We start from the raw sequence: 22,468 nt of genomic DNA on the forward strand, positions 1-22,468 counted from the left end.
CATGAAATTTTTTGGAGAATGTGTGTAAGTGCAACTCAAAAATGGTGGTTGGGGGGGGTCGGAAGGTCCAGGACCAGGTGCACTACATACCAGATATGGCTGAAGGTAGTGACTGAGGATTTATATTTGCATTTAAAAGTGATCAATAACTGAACACATCACATTATTTGAAGATGAACAGAGGTATGTTTTACATTTTTTTAAGTGTGGTAATTTGGTGGTAGTTTACTTTGTCTAGTCTACGATCCTATGGGTTTGTCAGTGGACTCTGAGACTAACAGTGAGCTTGACTGTACAGTTTGTGTTGTTTTGAAATTTCTGATGTGATATTTCTTTTTGTAAATTAGTTTCTGAGGAGTGTTTTGCGTTGCTCTAGTAGTATGGTCCTGGGTCCGTTTGTTAGCAAAGTTTGACAGTTGGTCATTTTCTTTCTCTACTTCACTGTTTAATGGCTTGAGCTAACTGTAGTGTGTTTTTTTATTGGTTTAGTTTTAGATCTTTTATTTTAATGTTGTACATGAACATAAACTAGTTAACTTTTTTTTCATTCTTTCATATATTCCTCAGAGCAAGATATCTGGACAAGGGACAAAGCCAAAAATAATGGTAGGACACTGGCCCAAAAATAGGGACATATTTTAAATAATTGCTCCTGTAAACCCAGTTGCTAGAATAACAGGTTTTGCAATTAATATGTATTTTCTGACAGACACTAAGTCTGAAATTCAAATGTCTGTCATTATTATTTAGTGACTTCAATCTTCATGTTGGTATCCCACAATTCCATTGGAGTGGGTGGGGTTACAGCTTCCAGGATGTCCCTGGTAGGGACTCCTCTGAGAAATGCAGTAGAGGGAGATGCAGCCCTGGTGGAATGTGTTCTTATCCCTTGTGGGGTAGGTTTTCCATGGTGCTTGTAGCAGAAATGGATGCAATGTGCTATCTATCTGGAAATGGTTTGCTTTGAAATGGCCTTCCCCTCTGCCCCTGCAGCAAAGCTGACTAGCAGCGGGTCAGAATTTCTGAGAGGTTTAGTTCTGTCCAAATAGAATCTAAGCTGTCTGTGCACATCCAGGGAATGCAGTATCCTTTCCCCTTTATTCTGAGGGTTAGGGAAAAAAGTAGGCAAATGAATGGACTGGTTCAGAGCCACACTAGACACCACCTTGGGCATAAATGAGGAATTAGTCCAGAGGGAATCTCTGTTCGCATGGAAGATAATGAAGGGTTCCACTGCCACAAGGGCCTGCATTTCACACACTCTTCTTGCAGAAGTGATGGCTAGAAAGACAGCTGTTTTCCAAGAAAGGAATTTCAACTCTGCCTTAGCTGCTGGTTCAAAGGGGGGAAAAGTAAGTTTTTTCCAACACAAAGTTAAGGTCCCAGGATGGAGTGGGGGCTCTTAAAATTTTGGCCCCTCTAAGGAATTGTTTTAGCAGTGGATGAGAGAAGAGGGGTGGCTCAGTATTATAATGAGCTGATATGGCTGAGGCATGAATCTTAATTGAAGAGAATGATAGGCCCTTGTGGAGCATTTCTGTTAAGTAATCTAGAATATGAGGTAAGCTGGGCACCGTTGTGCCCATCCACTGAGACTGGCTCTAGGAACAGTACCTTTTCCACTTTTCTGAATAGGATTTTTTAGTACTAGGCCTCCTTGCCTCAAGAATGACATCCAGCACCTGCTTACTGAGGATTGCTAGAGGTGATCTTAGGGAATTAGCCAGGCTGCAAGGTTCAGGGTTTGAAGCTGAGGGTGCAGAATCTGGCCCACCTGCTGGGATAGTAGGGAAGAGGTCTGAGGCAGGTGCCATGGTTGTAGCACTGTCAGACTGCACAAAAGGGGGTACCAGTGCTGGTGTGGCCAGTCCGGTGCAATCAGTATTGTTATTGGCTTGTCCTGTTTGAGCTTTAGAAGGACCTTTGAGAGGAGAGGCAGAGGGGGGAAGACATAAACTAAGAGGCCTTCCCAGGTAAAGGACAGGGCATCCACTTTCCAAGCTTGACTGTGGAGAGTTATGGTGCAGTATTTGTTCAATTGGTAGTTCTGAGGGGAGGCAAATACGTCTACCTCTGGTGTCCCCCATTTGTTCCTCAAGAGCTTGAATATTTTGGATTCCAGCTTCTATTTGTGTGGATCCATGATATTTCTGCTTAAGTCGTCTGCCAGTGAATTTAGTTTGCCGGCAGGAATTGAGCGTATAGGTTCACTTGGTTGCTCAAGGCTGTGTTCCACAGAGCCATGGCTAGTCTGCAGAGTGGGTAGGAATGGGTTCCCCCCTGCTTGTTTATGGGCCATATAACTGTGGTGTTGTCTGTCTTTACCAATAGTTGTCCTGGAAGAATAAGGTCTTTGAAGGCTGTCAGAGCATTCTGTACAGCTAACATTTCTTTTTGATTGATATGCAGGTGCATCTGTATTGGGTTCCATTTGCCCTGAATGCACTGCCCTGTCATGTGAACCCCCCCATGCATAGTCTGATGCGTCTGTTGTTAGGGTTTGGGCGTCAGGAGGTAGAGTGAAAGGGAGTCCCTTGTGGTAGCAGGCCTCTGCCCACCAAAGGAACTCTGCCCTTAGGCAAGGAATGATAGGAATCACTGTTTCCAGGTCCTGAGAATGTTGACACCACAGACTTTTTAAATTCCATTGAAGTTTCCTCATATGCAAGAGGCCATGAACCCCAGGGCTTGCAGGATTTTCCTTGCAGATAGCTGTTTTTGTGGCTAGTAGGTTGAAGTAGGTTGTCAAATAAACTTGTTTCTCTGTAGTGAGGAATGCCATCTGGGAAGTTGTGTTCAAGGTTGCTTCCAGGAATACAATCTGTTGGCAGGGTAATAGGTATGATTTCTTCTCGTTGATGGTGTATTCCTGTGAAGTTAGAAGTCTCTTTACAAATGACAGGTGCTGTAACAGCAAGTCCTGACTCTCTGCCTGAATCAGGCAATCATCCAAATATGGGTAAATCTGAAGAGTTCTCTGCCTGCAAAATGGAATGGCTGGAGTTGGCACTTTGTGAATACTCTGGGCGCAGTAGATAAGTCAAAGGGAAGTGCAGAGAACTGATAGTGCATGGAGCCTGCCCTGAAGCGTAGGTATTTCCTGCAAGATTCCCTGCTTGGGATGTGCAGATAAGCTTCTTTTAAATCTAGGGCTGCCAGCCAGGCATCTGTGGCTACCATAAGAAGAAGCTGTTGAAGAGTTAGCATTTTGAATTTTAGAACCACCAGAAAGGTGTTAAGGATAGACAGGTCTAGGGTAGGACGCCAGGAGTTTTCTTTTCCGAGAACCAGGAACAGTCTTGAATAGAAACCTTGTCCCCTTTGTTCCGCTGATACAGGTCGACTAGCCTTGATGCAGAGGAGATAGATCACTTGTTTTTGGGCCTCTGCCCACTGGTTTGGGTGGAGGTCTGGCCATCCACTTGGGAGTGGGAGGGAGTGGAAGTGGAATCTGTATCCTAGGGAAACTATGTTTAAAACCCATTTCTCTTGGGTAATGAATTCCCAGTTTCTTGCATGCAGGGTGAGCTTTCCTCCTAAAGGAACAAGTAGTTGAGCAGGGCTTGGAAGAGTTAAGGATAAGTCATTGTGCAATTTTTCCATAGGGGGATGTCTTACTACTCCATGTTTTGGGAGTAGGAGCCCCCCACAGGTTAGATCTGTGCACAGTTTGAGACTGAAGTCTTAGTAGTCTGCTGCTCTTGGGTTTGGACTGAGAAGGCCTGGAAGGAACTGGAAAGAACCAGTTCTTTGAAGGCCAATGCCTACTGAAACTAGGTGGCTGTACTTGTAAGAAATCTTTAACAGTTTGCATAGATTTAGCTTTTTCCTCCATTCTTTTAAGGGCTTCTTCTGCTTTGTTGCCAAAAAGGCACTCTTGGTTTAAGGGTAATTGGCTTTAACAAGATCTGGCAAGTTTTGCTCCTTAAGCCAAGCATGCCTTCTAAGTACAGACCCAGTGACAGCAGCCCTGCAAGATGATTCCAAAGCATCAAAACCACATTGCAAAGTATGTTTACCAACTTGGTCAAAAGAATGCATTAACTTGTAAATCCTTGTGTTCAGCACAATCAGGAATCAACACCATTTACTGTTTAATCCCGTAATATGTTGCTGATACTTTAACATATGAAACTGGCAATTTAAAGCCCTAATGGCCAGAGTAGCAGAGTTGTATACCTTCTTACCCCATCTGTCTAAGGCCCTAGAATCCCTGTCAGAAGGGGTAGGATTTTTGGCAGTAACAGCCTTAATGCTTTTAGGTCCTTGGGAAATGGTCTCTGGATCAGCAGTAGGATTCTTGAAGAGGAATTTGTGAGAGTCAAGTACTCTAGTAGTACCTGTCAGGTTTCCTGGGAGCTGGGGGCAAAATGTCTGGAATAAGGCTGGATTCCAAGAAAAAAATCATCTACAATCTCCAGAACAGGAGGGATAGCTAGAGGCCTGTGCTGAGGCAGGTTTAAGTCTCTTTTTGGACTGAGAATAGTCCTGGCTTTCCCAGCGGAAATGTTCCCTAAGGGTATGCAAGGTTTCACCAAAAGAAAAATCTTCTGGAGGGGAAGCAGGGGGAATGGAATCCTCTGCATCAGAATCCTCATAAGTAGATAAGGGTAAATCCTGGTAGTCAGAAGGAAAGTACAGTTGTGTACCTACCATAAATGTAGATGTTCGAGTGTATTCACTGTTGCAGTCATTACACTTGGGTTATCCTGCTGGCAGGCTACCCGCATTCTGCCTGAATTCCAAAGTCTTGGTCCGGCGTCAGTTGCTGTCGCCTCTTCCCTAACATCAGTGTGCCAGGGGTATAAAAGATGCAGCCGACACCATTTTCTTCAGTTTTTCTTGCCCCAGATGTCAGGTGCCCCCAAAAGGGTAGGCTAAAAAACATTGCTAATAAAAGCATGCACTAAAATAAACAATACCTTCATCTACAAGCAAATACACAGCATAGGTTGTATAGGATAGAGAAGTACAGATAAGTCCCAGCAAAGAAAGGGGGATGGTGGGTGGGTAACCTGGACTGCAACAGTGAATACACTTGCACATCTACATTTATGGTAGGTACACAACTGTACTATGTTCATCATGTTTCTCTGTTGCAGTCATTACACTTGGGTTGAATCCCAAAGCTGAGGTTGGGTGGCTGGGTCTAAATAGAATTAGAAGTGGCTATAAGGCCCTGCAAGACTGCAGTGGCAAAGCCTGCTCTGGATTTAGAGTAAAGAGGCAAGTGGTAGTGCTTAGTAAAGTGTGCACTGAAGTCCAAGTTGCAGCCTCCAAAATATCCTTGGTTGGTACTCCTCTGAGGAAGGCTGCTTCCCTGGTAGAATGTGGTCTAATGCCCTTAGGCACTGATTTACCATGTTGTGAATAGCAAAAATGAATGCAATGTCCAATCCATTTTGAAATAGTCTGCTTTGAGATAGGCTTGCCTTGTGACCCTGCAGCATATGCCACTAAAAGTTGTTCAGTCTTTCTGAAAGCTTTAGTTTTGTCCAAGTAGAAGCATAACTGTCTGTGTATGTCCAAAGAATGCAGAAGTCTCTCCCCTTTATTCTGCGGGTTTGGGTAAAAAGTAGGCAAATGAACGGTTTGATTAAGAGCCACACTGGACACTACCTTAGGCATAAATGTTGGGTTTGTCCTTAGAGAAACCCTGTCCGGATGGAAAATAATAAAAGGTTCCACAGCCATTAATGCCTGTAACTCTGAGACTCTTCTTGCTGAAGTTACTGCTAGGAGCAGAGCTGTTTTCCATGATAAGAATTTTATCTCAGCTGTATTGGCTGGCTCAAAAGGAGGCAGTGTGTGTTTTTCCAAGACAAAATTGAGGTCCCATGCAGGTATTGGTGCTCTCCTTGGAAGTCTTATGTTTTTGGCCCCCCTGAGGAACTGCCTAAGCAATAGATATGAAAAAATAGGCGGGTCTGTATTGTAATGAGCTGAAATGGCAGACGCATGGATCTTAATTGATCAGAAGGATAGGCCTTTGTCCAGCATCTCAGTTAGATATTGTAAAATCTGAGGAATATTTGTAACAACCGTGTCAATTCCTTGTGCCTGGTTCCAAGCACAGAATCTCTTCCATTTTTCTGCATTAAATTTTCTGGTGCTGGGCCTCCTGGCCTCCAAAATGACATCCATAACTGCTTTAGAGAGGGGTGTATTCTGAATGGTTACAGTATCCGCCATTCAGCTAGATTTACAGTTCTGAGTTGGCTGTGCAGGATCTGATTGTTTTGTTGGGTCAGTAAATGAGGAATTTGAGGCAATGTCCAGGCTGGGCCTTGGGACAAGCTTCTTAGGATTGGGTACCAATATTGGCGTGGCCAATCCGGGGCAATCAGAATCATTTGTGGCTTCTCTTGTCTGACCTTTAGGAGTACCTTGGGGAGGAGAGGCAGTGGAGGAAAGGCATATACTGTAAGGTTGTTCCAGCTGAATGACGGAGCATCCACTTTCCATGCTTGTTTGTGATAAGTCCTTGCTCAGAATCTCTGAAGTTGGCAGTTGTGAGGGGAGGCAAAAAGATCTATGTCTGGGCATCCCCATTTTCTTGTTATCATGCTGAAGATTTATGGATCTAGTTTCCACTTGTGAGGGTCCATGAGGTTTCTGCTTAGTTCGTCTGCCAGAGCATTTGTTTTTCCTGGCAGGAATTGGGCTTGCAGGTGTACTTGGTAAGTCAATGCTGTGTTCCACAAAATCATGGCTTGTCTGTAGAGGGGGTAGGATGTGTGCCCCCCTGCTTGTTTATGTATCACATGACTGTGGTGTTGTCCGTCTTTATCAGCAGCTGACCTGGATGAAGTAGGTCCTTGAAGGCTGTCAGGGCATTTTGTACAGCTAGCATCTCTTTTTGACTGATGTGTACATGCCTTTGGCTTGGGGGCCATGTGCCCTGAATACATTTTCCTGCCATGTGGGCCCTCCCAGGCATAATCTGATGCATCTGTTGTTAGTGTTTGCCTGGCTGCAGGTAAAGTGAATCACTGTCCCTTGTTGTGGTGACAGGCCTGTGCCCACCATCGAAACTCCTGTTGCAGGCAGGGAATGAGTGGAATTAATGATTCCAGGCTGTGGCAATGTTGAGTCCAAACACTTTTTAGGTACCACTGTAGTTTCCTCATATGCAGTCTTGCATATGGAATTAGCAGAATGCAGGAGGCCATGTAGCCCAGAGCCTGCAGAATTTTTCTTGCAGATAACTGGGTCTTTGTTGCCATGTTGTCGAAGTAAGAAGTCAGTTGCCTTTGTTTGTCTGGCGTGAGATAAGCCATCTGGGCAGTTGTATTTAAGCTTGCACCCAGGAATATTGTCTCTTGAGAGGGTACTAGTTTTGATTTCTTTTTGTTTACTGTGCACCTAGGCAAATTAGTAATCTTTTTACAAACAACAGATGCTTTAGTAGAATGTCTTTGGCATCTGCTTGAATAAGGCAGTCGTCCAAGTAGGGATATATTTGAATTCCTCTATCTGCAAAATGCAATTACTGGTGTCAGGCATTTTGTGAAGACCATGGGCGCAGTAGCCAAAGGGCAGTGCAGAGAATTGGTAGTGCACTGAGCCAGCTATGAATCTGAGGTATCTTCTGCAAGATTGTCTGACTGGGACATGCAGGTATGCCTCTGAGGTCCAAAGTTACAAGCCAAGCCTTTTTGCCCAGCATGGGTAGAAGCTGCTGCAGAGTCAACATTTTGAATTTCAGAACGTCCAGAAAAGTATTTAGAATAGACAGGTCCAGAATCGGTCTCCATGCTTTGTCCTTTCTTGGTACTAAGAAAAGTCTTGAGTAAAATCCTTGTCCCTGCTCTTGTCATGGCACTGGCTGAATAGCCCTCATGTTCATGAGAGATGAAACTTGGTTTTGTGCCTCTGCCCATTGATTGTGTGGCAGGTCTGGCATACCTTTTGCCTTTGGAAGGGTGTGAAAGTGGAAACTGTAGCCCTGAGAGACTATATTTAAGACCCATTTGCCCTGGGTAATCATGTGTCAATTTTGTGAAAAAAGTGCTAGCTTTCCCCCCAAGGATGCTGCCAAAAGATAAATGCGTGGCATTGGCAGAGGGAAGTCATTGGGACTGTTTTCTATATGGCTGTGTTTTGTTTTCTCCGCTTTTGGAGGTAGAAGCACCCCACTGTTTGGGCTTGTATGAGCCCTGGGGCTGTTGTCTGCCTCTAGGGCGTCTGTATCTGCCTCTTTGTGGCCTGTCTGACACGGGAAAGGACCAATTTTTAGAAGGCCAGTTCCTGCTAAATCTGGGTGGCTGCACCTGTAAGAAATCCTTCACTGTCTGCATAGGTTTAGCTTTATCCTCCATTTTCTTTAACACCTCTTCTGCCTTAACACCAAACAAAGTATCATGCTGTAACGGAGCATCCAATAATTTTGCTTTAACATGATCAGGTAGAGTCTGTTCCTTTAACCAAGCATGACTTCTAATGACAGAGCCTGTTACAGTGGCCCTGCAAGAGGCCTCCAGTGAATCATAACCACATTGGAAAATATGTTTTCCCACTTGTTCAGCTGCATGCAATAAATCCTGAAATTCCTTGTTCTCAGCACATTCAGAATTTGTCAACATTTTCTGTTAAAAACATTAAATATTGCTGATATTTAAGCATATGAAATTGACAATTTAAAGCCCTTACAGCCAAGGTAGCAGAAGTGTAAACTTTTTTCCCTATCTGCCCAGTGCCCTAGAATCTCTATCTGAGGGGACAGGGTTTTTTGCAGTAGCAGCCTTGACCCCTTTGGGACCCTGAGAAATAGTTTCTGGGTCAGCAGCAAGGTTTTTATATAGAAATTTATGAATCTGGAACCCTGCAGTATCTGTCTGGCTTAACAGGTGCAGTAGGTAAAGAGTCGGGAGGCAGGCCGGACTCTGAAAATACATAATTTACAATGTCTAGAACAGGTGGAATAGCAAGAGGTCTGTGCCGAAGTAGTAAAAGAAAGTCTCTGGGCCTTTTCTTAGACTCAGAATAATCCTGGCTCTCCCAGTGGAAATGCTCCCTCATGGTATGCAAGGTTTCCCCAAATGAGTAATCCTCAGGAGGAGAAGCTGAAGGAATAGATTCTTCAGCATCGGAATCCTCATAGGGAGGAATAGAATATCCCTGTTCTGAAGAGGAATCAGAGGAAATGGAAACCTCATCAAAGGAATCATATTCAGTGTCTTGCCTAGGCCTCTTATCAGGAGGGGGATGGGAACCCCTGATCAAAGTAATTAGGTCTTCGGCCATTTTGAGCATCTGTTTCTTAGGCATGGAAGTCTGTCCTGGAGAGTGCTGTACTTGTTTCTTTGTCTTTAAAACTGTTTTAGTCTTTGTCTTTGATGCTGAAGTTGGCTTGATATAAAGCTGTGTAGGTCTGAAAACACCCTTAGAAGCCGATGCCTGCTCAGTGGCTCCAGACCCACCTGAGGGATTAGTTTCCGAAGGCCCAATACCTTGAGTATCCAGAGGCCTAGCTGTCTCCATGTGGGAGTCGGAGGCAGCCTGTGGCTCTGAGGTAGCAGGTGTCAGGGGCTGCGAAAGCGCCTCACTGAGAACCGCCAAACCAGTGACTGGCCTAGAAAAGGCTTCATCGTCAGTTTTGGACCTCAGATGCCTGTCCTTTTTTTTTTCCTTGCGCTTTTTATGAACTCCGGTCATCGGCTGTTCCGACAGCATTATGTAGTTAAACCTTCGGCCAAAGTAATGAAAAGCAAAATCGTACCTACGCTTAATAGTGCGTTGGTTAAATCTAGCACAAAACCGACAATTAGCAATGTTGTGGTCAGGGCCTAGGCAAGGAATACAGTAAGAGTGAAAATCCTTATGAAGTATTTGCTTCCCACAAGAAATACAATTGTTAACTTTTTCTGACATCAGTCTGGAGCAAGAAAAAAGTTTCCACAACAGGGTACTTAGCTTTATAGAAGACTTCGGATCTGAAATTCAATTTCGAAAATCTCAGGAGTCGGACGACCGGCACTTGCAAACTGCTTTTGCTTCAGGCACCGCGCAACAAAAAAGACTGAAGAAAATGGTGTCGGCTGCATCTTTTCCCTGGCGCACTGACGTCAGGGAAGAGGCGACAGCAACCGACACTGGACCAAGACTTTGGAATTCAGGCCGACTGCGGGCAGCCTGCCAGTAGGATAACCCAAGTGTAATGACTGCAACAGTGAAACACGATGAACATCAGAGATATCAGAAGGAAAATCAGTTCTAGGTCTCATAGAGGGGGAAAGCTGGCTTCCCCTAATTAAGGTTATAAGGTCTTCAGCCATTCTAATCATTTGTTTTTGAGGCATATGGGCCTGAGAATGCGCTTTGGCCATCGGTTTTCTAGGCGTAGTGCGAGCTTTAGGTCTGAGGAATTCGGTATTTTTAGCTTGAAATGAATTTGTCGGTTTGATATGAAAATCTGTAGGCCTGAATACACACTCAGAAGCCAGTGCCTGCACAGCAGCTCTGGACCCATCCAAGGTAGAGACATCCATAGGTTCCATAGTCAAAGAAGCATCTCGTGGCATACCGGACTCCAAATGGGTCTCAGCAGAGGCCTGCGAATCTGTAGAAGCGGGTATCAGGGGTTGTGAAAGCGCCTCACTAAGTACCGGTGGACTGGCGACTAGCTGAACGGAAGCGTTTTTCAACAGTTTTGGACCTATGCTGTCTGTCTCTGTCTTTATCCTTATGATTTTTCGGAAAATCGGTAGTCAGATGGCTTAAAGCCATTTCAGAGTACGGAGATCGAGAACAAAAGTATTTAGCTAGAAAAATAGCCCAGTGATGAATTGTTTTGGCGTTGAACAAGGCACAAAACTGACAGTGAGGGACGTCGTGGTCTGGGCCTAAACAGGTGACGTAGTAAGAATGAAAATCTCTATGAGGTATTTGCTTTCCACAGACAAGACAATTATTAATTTTTTCCTGACATCGGTTAGAGCAACAAAAAGGATCCCCAACGGGGTACTTATCTTTTTGAAGACTTCAGGTCTGAAACTCGAAAAAGAAAATTTCAGGAGTCTGACGACTGGCACTTGCAAACTGCTTCTGCTTCGGGCACTGCACGGCAAGAAAGACTGATGTAATGGCATCAGCTGCATGATTTATACCCCCGACGACCTGACGTCATGGAAGAAGCGACAGCATCCGACACAGAAATCCCAAGACTCTGATATTCAGGCAGGCAGATAACCCAAATGTGATGACTGCAACAGTGAAACACGAAGAACATCAGGGGATAAATGTGATTCTGGCAATCTGGTGCATGGGATCAAACTATGGATAAATATACCTTGTGGTTTAGGATTCCTCCATGAAAACATAACTTTAAGACAGCTGCATCAGATACTTCTGTATTTGTTATAGTCTCTGTAAAGTTATTCGTACATCTGGAAAAAGAGTGTGTCCAGCCAAACAAACCACCAACTCAAACTCAGAAAGGCAAACTACCTAATGATCAATAAAAGTCGGACCATTCAGGTTTTCTTTCTTTTGTAGATGATCTGAACACGAGTACCAATTTCCTAAGATTTACTCTAGGTGGCTTTGGTAACCAAATTAACTTTCTGGACATATATTTGACCTTTGATACTCATACTTTGAAATATGCTAGTACTATCTATAGGAAACCTACCTTTGTCAACCAGTATTTACATAGGAAGAGTTTACATCCTAGCCATATGAAGAAAGTTGTTGTCAAAGGCCAATTTATTAGGTTGGGCCGTTTGACTAGCGAGCAAGAAGTCTTTCAAGTAGAAACAAATAGACTTGTTAGTTTCTTTCTCAGTAAGGGTTATGACTTATTTTGTTTGAAAAGAATAGCCAATTAAGTTATTAAGTTAAGAAACACATCAGCTTGCCCTATTTTGTCTTCACCAAATTCTTTCATTAGGCCCTTAGTACAAGAACGTTCTAATGACAGTTCGCTAGTCAATAATTACTGTATGGCCTTCCCTATTCTGATAAGCAATCAGATGGAATTTATTAAGGCTATTATTTCTGAGAACTGGAAGGTATTGTTAGACAATCTTGATTTAATCAAAGTGACAGGTAATAAACCGTTATTTACATACAAGAGAGCTGTCAATTTTCAAACTATTTTGAAAGGGGGCACAATAGAAATTTAGACAAGAGGCCACCCAAAGAAGGTACATTTCCCTGTGGAGATTGTAGACAATGTAGATACATCATGAACCTTCTTCTGTAGAATTTAAACATGTCCACAGGGTAATATGGGCTAGAGATTTTTGTACATGTAACTGTACCAATGTTGTGTACTGTGCTTTCTGTAATTCCTGTGACAGTTTTTATGTGGGAAAGACTATTCGAACTCTAGGTAAAAGGATTTATGAACACACACTGGCCATTAGAAAAGGAGACCCTAGAAATTTTCATTTTTTTGTTTTGGAAAAGATACATCAAGAAATTTTTTGTGGTAATTATAAAACACTATTGGAATGTAGAGAAAGCCTATGGCAGATTATGCAGACTGCTGATCAGAAACCTGGTCTTAATGAAACTATTAATATAAAATGTTTCTTGCAGTCAGTTAAACTCTAATAAGTATATTTATTTCTTTACACATCCACACACAAAACTGTATGTATTTTCACTTTGAAGTTTATTTTACTGTCTTTTATTTTATGTCATTATTTTACAAGATGTTTACAACTTTAAGGAACGCAAAGTCATTATATAACTTTATTGGACATTAAGAGTCACGTGATTATTTATATTTTGTATTTAAAGTGTGTTTGTATGAGGGTTAATGTTTTTCTGAAGAAGTTCTAATTTTATTAAAAGGAACGAAAGAGCTAAGCTGTGGTGTCCGTGTATGCTTTCTACTTCGTTGACTGCAGTGGCTTGATTACTTTTTTTCAGTGTTTCAGTTAATTTCTCCATATTCTTAAAGTACATGGCTTCATTACTGAAGATGACAACAGAAATCGTAATCTGTGGACGGAGCCCACATTTATTAACACCATATAAATAAAATGCTGGATCTTGTTGGGGTTTTGGCAATTTACTCCACATGAACAGGAACAAACTACTAATTGTGCAAGATTATTTTCTGGTTTGTTCAGAAGAGTTCCCCACAGTTTTTCTTTTTTCAAATTTTAACTGGTCACTGTACAATTCCAAATGAAAAATATCCAAAAATGTTTGTTTTTATTTCATTTTTTCCTATTCTTAATTTAAAACAGATATCATCATAGTTTGAGCTGATAAGAGAAAGGATATCATCTAAATGGCGCTCACATTTATTAATATCATATAAAGGATGTTGTAGGATATTGCTTGAGGTTTGAAAGGGTTTTTCGATTTGCTTCTGATCTTAAACCAGCTATTAATTGTGCAAGGTAACTCTCCACTAGTTAGTGAACAAAATGAAAGCTAGTCTTCCACTAATGCTATATTATTTCTGGCTTTTAACTCCTGTAACATATTTAGGAATCTTTTGTTCAGTTGTAGATACAGATGGGATGAAGTAACATCACACAAATCTATAGTCTTTCACTGACTGTAATAAATGCGTAATCATACCAGTCGACCTCTTAGCTCAAGAATTCTGGACAAGGCTAAAAATTACAAGGGGACAAAAGCATACAATCTGGGAACAAACTTAAAATAATGCTTCTAGACAGTTACTAGAACAGCGGGTTTTGCAAAGCATGCATTTTTGGAAGGATACAAAGTCTGAAATTCAGTTGTCTGCCTTTACTCTCGGGACTGCATTCATCAAAGATGTGACAGAAAACAACAGATTTTATGAGGAACACACCAAAAATATGAGGCAAAAAGATGGACATTCTGCAAATTTCTGGACAGCTGAGTGGTATGCGTGTATAATTCTTATGCATTGAAATCATTCTCCTATACTCTAGCATTTAGGTATATATATATATATATATATATATATATATATATATATAGAGAGAGAGAGAGAGACAGAGAGATATCAGATCTACTAGGTCTGCAACAATCACAGGAGAGAAAAAATAGATATACGTGTATTTTCATATACCTTTAGGCTCTTTTAACCAATAATAGCACTGCAGAATTCTAAGTTCTTCCAAGTGAAAAGCATCAAGGCTCCCTATGTTGTTTTTTTTTTTTTTTTTAACTAAAGCACTTAAATCATTAGTTATGCTGTCTTCACATCTGTATACCTGGTCTGGTACTTGAACAAATCTGGACCTGCCACGTAGAGAGGGGCAGTCTGAAATTCAAAAACAATCTCACATCTCCCTCCCCCCACAAATCTGTCAACCACAAAATCCAGTGGCACAAACTTCATATATATAATGACAGAGTGACTGATTTTTTGTAGTGTGTTGCCACATGAAAGCAGAACCTCACTAACCATGTGAGTTTTACCAAGACTCAGAAAAAGCAATATGAAAATCCTCCCACCATGTACTACTTCATATCAAAGACAGAAGACCTCCTAAGACAGTTCATTCCCATCTGCCCTGCAGTCCTTTTATCCTGTTCATAAGCATTTCTAATTTTAGCCTCATGCAGCAAGTACAAATGACCTACTGTCTGTTGTCCTGTCCACTTAAACACTTTTTACTAAAATGTTTAGGGGCTTTACAGGTTGTGAAGTGGACCTTATGACTCTAGAATGTTGGCATGATTTAATTTTAATGGCAGTCCCCGGTTCTTATGTTCTACTGGCTCTTGTCTCTCTTAGCACAACTCTGCAAAGGTTTATTACTGATGGCCAAGGAAAGCCTGCTCTACAGTATAACTTCATTTCTTTCTGTATGATTTAAGCACTCAGTGTGTATCACTGTCTCTGCCTTGACGTAAACCTACTAAACACCATTTTTGCTTCTGCTATCCCTGCCCTGTATTACCCTTGCATGTCCTATAATGTTTCTGCCCCAAACTTGTTTAACTCCTGTACTACATGGGTTCTGCACATACAACTGTTCTCCACATTGTGTATCTACACAATACTAGACTGAGAGACTACTGTCCATATCACACATTATTGTGGTCTTGAAATGTTTCGCTCATCTACCACCTCTCTACCCATGGCACCAGTTATATTTTGCTCCAAATCAACAAAGCCCAGTTTGCTCTGTTCCTGATCCTTAGCCTGTATATAAACCAGGGATTTCTTCCATCACTGCTGTGAAATTGTTGTCCCTTGGCATCACAAAACCTGTCACAATATATTGGCACTTCTATGAAAATCCAAATTTGGCAATTAAATCAAAAGAACTTAAACCACATTACAGCTAGTAAAGCATAGGAATGTATCAGTAAGAAATTATTAGGACACCGACTTGAGAAAAACATGGTGGGAAATATTAAAATCCTTTGGCATCAAAACGTCCAAGTCCATGCAAGTCTTTTATTCTGTTTTTAGCCTGGCTTCAGTAAAGTATCCAGCAAGCCACTGTATCACTGGTATACGGTTAATTTCAACCAAATAAATAGTTCCAGCTGTTTCTAAGGGCAGCATTTTATCAAGTGCCAAGTACATAACTAAATGCATTAAAAAATCACTAGAAAAGGCAAAAATGTGTTTATTCCACTTCCTCAAGCTTTACTTCTTACCTCCATTCCTTCTGAACCATTAGCTGACGACAAGTAATGACAGCAACATGGTGCTTAGAGCCATGAGACCGTTCCAGCTTCACCTTCCACCGATCTGGATCAGAAGATTGAGCAGACAGGACATTTAACCCTTTCTTTAGTTTCAATCTACAGAGAAACACAAGTAAAAAAAAAAAAAAATAAAAAACAGGATAAGCAATTTATTAGGAAATTCATAAACTTAACCATGACATAGTTTATAAACAAATGATCCTAAAATGATTAGCCTTTTTGATCAATCTTAGTTGTTCAGCAACAGGTTAAATGATTAGTAAATAAACAGTAACACTTACCAGTAAAAAAAGCTGTAAATATTAACTTAACGAAAAGATTGCATACAAAAATTCTGCAAGAGACTATTAGGGAGGCAGCAATGCTGATCATTGTATATATCTGTAGGAAAACTGGCGGAGGTAGTCATCTTGTAATCCAGATGTCATCTCATAGCATGGTTCTGCCTAGGTACAAAAATAATAAAGACACTGGCCTGGATTCCAGTGCAGTGGACTTTTAAAAACGTGTCTGATTCATGTAAGCATATAAAATATATGATAACAGCATTAGGCTCCAAGAGAAAACAAAGACAAGTGTAAAAAGACTGTTTTTCAGAAACAAACAAGTTGAGCAACAGATGGAATGGTAATGAACAAGAAACATCAAGAGGAGGCAGGGGAAAATAACTGAGAATGTCTCTGCCTAGTGTTCTGCAAGTTCTCATCCAACAGTGTCAGCTAAAGTAGACCAACTTTCCCCGACCCACCTGTATGTACACACACTCGTACTTATTACATTGTGCAGCTGTATCTGTGATAAATAACAATGAAGACAAAAAACAACTAAGCCAATACGATGGAAAACACGCCATTTATATTTGAAATCATAACCCTACCTAATAAAAAAAAAAAAAAATTAAAAATCTACTTTAATGTGCGGGCTCTGCCCCCAAAGCTCCATAAATTAAATGTACTAACTCCACGGTCACACAAGCATGATACAAGAGAAAAACACAAAGAATTACAATCAAATTTATCACAGCTTTTCACCACAAGACAATCTTTCAGCTAAAGCAGATCAAAACAATTAATGTCACACACACACACATATATATATATATATATATATATATATATATATATAAACATAAACTATCTTTCAGCTTTCCCCGGTTAGGGGTCACCACAGCAGAACTCCAGTCCGCTAATGATTGGCAGTAGATTTTTACGTGCTGGCTCACCCATTCACGCATGTCGACACAAAGAAGACGCTCTGAGAATCGAACGTGCAATGTCTAACTGTGAGGCGACAACACTACCGCAACACCACCACCGCAGAATATATATAAATATATATATAATGTGTGTATATATATATATATATATATATATAATGTATGTATATGTGCCCCTACACCATCTTAGTAAAGGATGCTAGCCCTAAACCCACACTTTACCATCATTAAAACCATCTCATAGCACTACCACTATTCAGACAAATTTGAGGCTACTTTTACGAGGGGGGGGGGTTAGTTTTAATATCTGGAGAGGAAATAGTCTTCCTCCCTCAATATTATTCAATTATTTTTTTTTCTCGGTATTGTGAATGATCAAACATATTTTGTCAGTATTACACATTTGACATTTGGACAGTTCAGTCATTCACAATACCCCCACATGCATACATTCATACACACACACACACACACACACACACACACACACACACACACACACACACACACACACACACACTTATACAGACAAATACCCGCACCCACATACCAAATGCATTTGGGTGCTCATTAACATTCTACTCCACATGTTATCAGAAATCATATTACAGAGGATTGAGCAGCACGTCAGAAAGCATTCAATAATGGAATGTCGAATGTCTGAAACTGCATTCCCCCTGCACTTCCACCCATACTACTCTAATCACCTCACTTTCAGGTTGTATGATCTCAGAAATGTATGCAATAATAGGATTCGTGTAATGCCAGTGCTGCATTTACCAGAGTTCATCCAAGATCACAGTGAAAATGTTAACACTATATGGATGTGAGGGGCACAACCACCAACCGCATAATGGCAGAAAGAACTTTATCTGAAAAGCAAAATCATATTACTAAGGCAAACAGCTATCAAGATATCTGTGGGGTAGAACAAACTACAAGTAATATTGAACAAGTAAATGATGCAGGAATATTAATGCTGAATAAAACATCAACAAATTACAAAAATATGCTTTTATTTTTAGTTTTTGAAATAAATAGTTATTTAAGAGCCTAGGAAAGCCACAACATACAACACTACTCCCTTACTAGACAATTTGTTAAGAAATAGTGAACACTTTCACAGACTGCCATTACTGAAATCTAGCAGTATTTATTGCAGCACTCTACACTTTTTCTAATGTACAATTTAAGTAAAAATTAACATCAGTTTCTCAAAACTCAGCAGCATTGTATCTCTGTGGTTCAGTAAAGTAAAATTGAAAGGGAAGATCTAGATATTAGAAGTTAATTAAAAAAAAAAAAAAAAAAACAGAAATGAATATTTATAGCAATTTAGTATGTCTTGGACTGCTGAGACACTAGCAACATTAAGGGCATATGCCACACCTCTAAACCCAACTCTAGCATGGTGAAAAAAAGATTTCCCCACAAATACTTCCCAAATGAATGCTTAGTTCCAAGCCTGTATTTTAAGAGTGCGCCTTTCCAGCCACATTCACAAAGACAATGGAAGATAATCACATACTTGCAAAGCAAGCTGAATAGAAAGTTTTAATCTGAACAGAGTTACTTTGTTTCTCTGGAATATTCTCAGTGACGTGGTCCGTAAAATAAAACAGGATGACAGTATGCAGAAGCATCAATAGTTTCTAATCATCAAATCATCTTCTGGCAAAGCTGCATGTCAAACAAGCTCACAGTAATCAAAAAAGGAAAACTAGTTGTGCAGGAACGACTTATCAAGAAAATGTAGTTTACCTGGTGCTGGGTTAAGCTGTGTAAAAACAGGCAGCAGTACTTTTTAATTTTTTAGTAAGTTGAAGATGCTTGTATTAAAGATTTTTGTAGCCTTTACGCTAAACTAAAGCCACCTAAATGACTCTTGGCTATGTTTGTATTAAAGATCATATAGCTTCGGTAAGTGCTCAGTTCTAGAGAAATTTCTGTCTTTGATAAGATTCTCGAAGATTAATGGGATTCTCTTTCCTTTTTCATTTTTGTAGCCTTTACACTACAACTAAAACTACCTAAATGACTCTTGGCTATGCTCACACTCCTTACTGGTTAAACTCTGTATACTCATTTACTTCTTTAAAAATATATATTTTTCCACTCTCTCTCTCCCACTACTCTTTACAAATTAAAGGTACACAGATGCACAGTCCAAATCCTCTGCTCCCTTTTTTTTTTTCCACAATGCTTAACAATAGCTATAAGGATAAGGATAAGGTGATGACGAAGGGTATGAGGAAGCGAGAGGTAAAGAGGCTAAGACAGGGAAAGTACCAGGCTTTGTACATGACTGTTAAGGATCTAACTGCTAGCAGTGACCATGCGACAACATGGTATATGGTACCTGGATGGTCAAGAATAAAATGCACAGCTAGTTGGACAGATATCACGTTAAGACAACAAATCGGTAGAAATATAAGCTTAATCATGGATAAAAAAAGGTAAGAAGGAGAAGAAACTAAGCACTGCGTGCAAACAGGAAAGTTAAATGAGCCTGTCTTCTACAAAAGAAAATAAAGGGAGAAGAATAAAAGAAATACGAAAATGTAAAAGACACGTTCCAAGGATTATCAGGTGGGTCATGTTAAAAAAGAATGTAAACTAGTAAATGACAGTTAAAAAGGGGACATTCAAATATCTGAATTCAAACACTTAAGACTGAAAGACAAGGCTAAATGAGCTAACAACGTATGCAAGTGAGAGAAAAGTTTGTATCTCAGAATGATCTGACTACTGAACACAATGCTTTTCTGCACCAGTGACTTCATGTGAACATTTAAGGGGAAGAATTCCAGATTGCGGACATTGGTCTATCAATGAAGAAAAAAGGGAGGAAGAAAAGGAGGAGTTAGGAAAGTTTAATGTGAAAGGATACAAGCCCAGATCATGACAGTAGGAATATACACCAAGCAAAGCAACCTACCTTCACTGGCAGCGGTAGCAATTCCCAGGCTCATCTGTCCCCTGTCATAAGCAGCAACCTGGAACAACCTTATATCAATCGGGATTTGACACGAGAATGGTTAAGGAGTGGTGAATTGATACCAAAAGATGAAAAGTTAATAACGGCTGCCCAGGATACTGGACTATGTACACATTGGTTTATAAAGTTCACTGAACAAGTGGGAGAATCCGCGGTGGTGCAGTGGTAGCATTGCTGCCTCACAGCAAGAGGTTCTTCCATTCGATTCTCGGCTGGAGTGCGGGGAGTGCCTTCTGTGTGGAGTCTGCATGTCCTCCCCGCGGTTGGGTGGGCATTCGAAAGACATGCGTAAATGGGCGTGTGTTCGTTGAAGGTTAAATGTCGAGCTGGCACCTCGGCGTTCATCATAAATCTACTGCCAATCATTAGAGGATCGGAGATCCACTGTGGCGACCCCTAACCAGGAAAAGCCGAAAGACAACAACATTGAAAAAGTGAGAGAAACAAATGCATCTTCTATTAAAAAAAGAAAAACTGTTTTGTTGCTTGGTGTGATAAACTCATTTTGGAGGGACTGTATTTTGAAAGGCACAATAATTTGGCAAGACGGTTGCACTGAGATTGCATAAATACTACAACACTGAAGTAGTTGAGAAGGACTGGAAACATGAACCACAAATCTCTGTACAGCATGATGGAGTTTATATCACTTGGGATCACCCATTACCAATAGTTAAAAAAATAGATGTGAGAAAAACCAGATGCAGTAGCCCAGGAAAAAAGACAAAAAAAGCACTGGTCATTGAAAAGTACAGTTTTGTACCTACCATAAATGCCCCGACGCCAGCTCAACTTTTTATAAAGTCATAACCACCATTCCTGTGCTCATGAAGGAAGGCAATACATAAAATTATGTAATAATGCAATGCAATATAATCAAAGACCAGTAGTTGCAAGTAAATACACCATAAAAAAAGTATGAAAGAACAAGCCAGTATGCCATTTCTTCCAGTTTTCTTGCCTTGCCCCCAGATCAAGGGTGCAGTTACATAGGCAACACGTACTTATATGCTGTGTAAAGAAAGACCAGTCATAAAGACCAAGCTAGCCAAAATACTATAAAGGGGGTAGAAGGATAGAGGAGGAGAGGGTGGTTTGCAGTAGCAGCCATAACAGCCACATTTATGGTTTAGAAGGCACTACAAAACTGTGAGTATTTCATCGATGCATACAGCTGGTAGTCATAACAGGCTGGTAGAATAGAAAAGGTGGTAGGTGCACTAGGAAGTAGAGGAGGGGTGGATCTAGGAGGAAGGCTGCAGCCTAGCCTGTGGCAGTAACAAAGCCTGCTCTAGATTTGGAGTATAATGGTGAATTGCTTGGTGCCTAGAGAATGCTGGGCTGCCAAGTGGCTTTTTCTAAAATATCAGCTGTAGGAACTCCTCTGAGGAAGGCAGGAGGTGGCTGGCGTTCTAATGTCTGTAGAGTTTTGGAAAGCCAGCAGTACATGAAACTTATAAGTGAATAGCAAAGGAAGTGTATGCAACCTTGGATACATTTTGAGATTGTAGGTTTAGATGATTTTATAGCAAACTTTGGGCTGATTACAGAAAGCTGTTCTGATTTTCTGAAGGTTTAAGGACGTCCAAATAATAAGCGAAGTTGGAAGTGGATGTCCAAGGAATAGCTGCTATCCCTTTGTTTGAGGATTGGCAACTCTGATAGGTAAGCTGATGGAAAGAGTAAAGCTACATGGGCACCACAAAGTGAGGCACAAGAATAAGGCATAAATAATGAAACTCTGATGGAAAGAGAAATTAGCTCTGAACCCCTACTGTAGTTCTGAGCTTGGTCGAGGAAAGCTGTAATAAGAAGAAGCTGTTCAAAATCAAAATGAGGCATAGAGGCTGCTGGTTCAAAAGGGTAAAGTCGTGATGTTCTTGAAATTAAAGCTGGATCCAAGCAGGTATTGGTTGTTTCCTTGGAGATCTTAAATTCTTATAGTTCCTGAAAACTGTTAAGTTTGGCAGAGTAAGAATAGTTTTGGATAAATGGCTGGCCCATGGACTTTGATGGCCCAGCAGAAAAGTTTGCATTTTGCAGTCCACTGTAGCAGTTCAACCATTCTGGCTGTTAGAGTAAATTCAAGGCCAGGCAACCCTTTCTCATTCAGCACATGCTTTTTTGAGAGGTAAAGCTTTCTAGTTGAGGGGTTTCTGGCCTCCTCCAAAATGTCATCCTGGGTGCTGCAGAAACCAGGACCTGCTGTGATGCTACCATAGTCTTCCATGCGGCTAGATTGATCAGGAGGACTTTGTGTGAAAGCCTTGGAAACAATGCTGAATCAGAATCATCTGTATCTTGGGGCGAGGGTCCATGAGTGGAATCGGCACGCTCTCAGGAGTGGGAGCAGTGCAATGAGCCAGTCCGGAGCAATGAGGATGGATCATGTCTGTCTTATTTCTGATCTTCATGTGGACTTTACAGGGGAAGGATGGAACTGTCATTCATATCCAACTCATTGATGACAACTTCTGAAGAGGCGTCCAGTCTTTTTTCTGGATGGAAGATCTTGAGAGTTTTCTTGTGTGGTTTGATTGTCCATGAAGCTGCTTAGGTGCTGTCTGGCCATTTCATTCTTGGATATTTCTGTAAGCTTTTCTCGGCAACTTTGCATGGTATTGGATCTGTGG

General features: G+C 41.0%; 1 protein-coding gene across 1 annotated transcript in view; it reads right to left on the minus strand.

The window, feature by feature from the left end:
* The window catches only part of TMEM132A (transmembrane protein 132A), a 520,664-nt gene that overhangs the window by 295,791 nt on the left and 202,405 nt on the right, over positions 1-22,468 (minus strand). The window contains exon 5 of the mRNA XM_044082204.1: positions 15,571-15,717. Coding sequence (XP_043938139.1) covers positions 15,571-15,717 — 147 coding nt within the window. The remainder of the gene's footprint in view (positions 1-15,570; positions 15,718-22,468) is intronic.

The sequence above is a fragment of the Protopterus annectens genome, chromosome 9.part0 (genome assembly GCF_019279795.1).
Source record: "Protopterus annectens isolate FY-2018-M chromosome 9.part0, PAN1.0, whole genome shotgun sequence".
Taxonomy (NCBI): Eukaryota; Metazoa; Chordata; order Ceratodontiformes; family Protopteridae; genus Protopterus; species Protopterus annectens.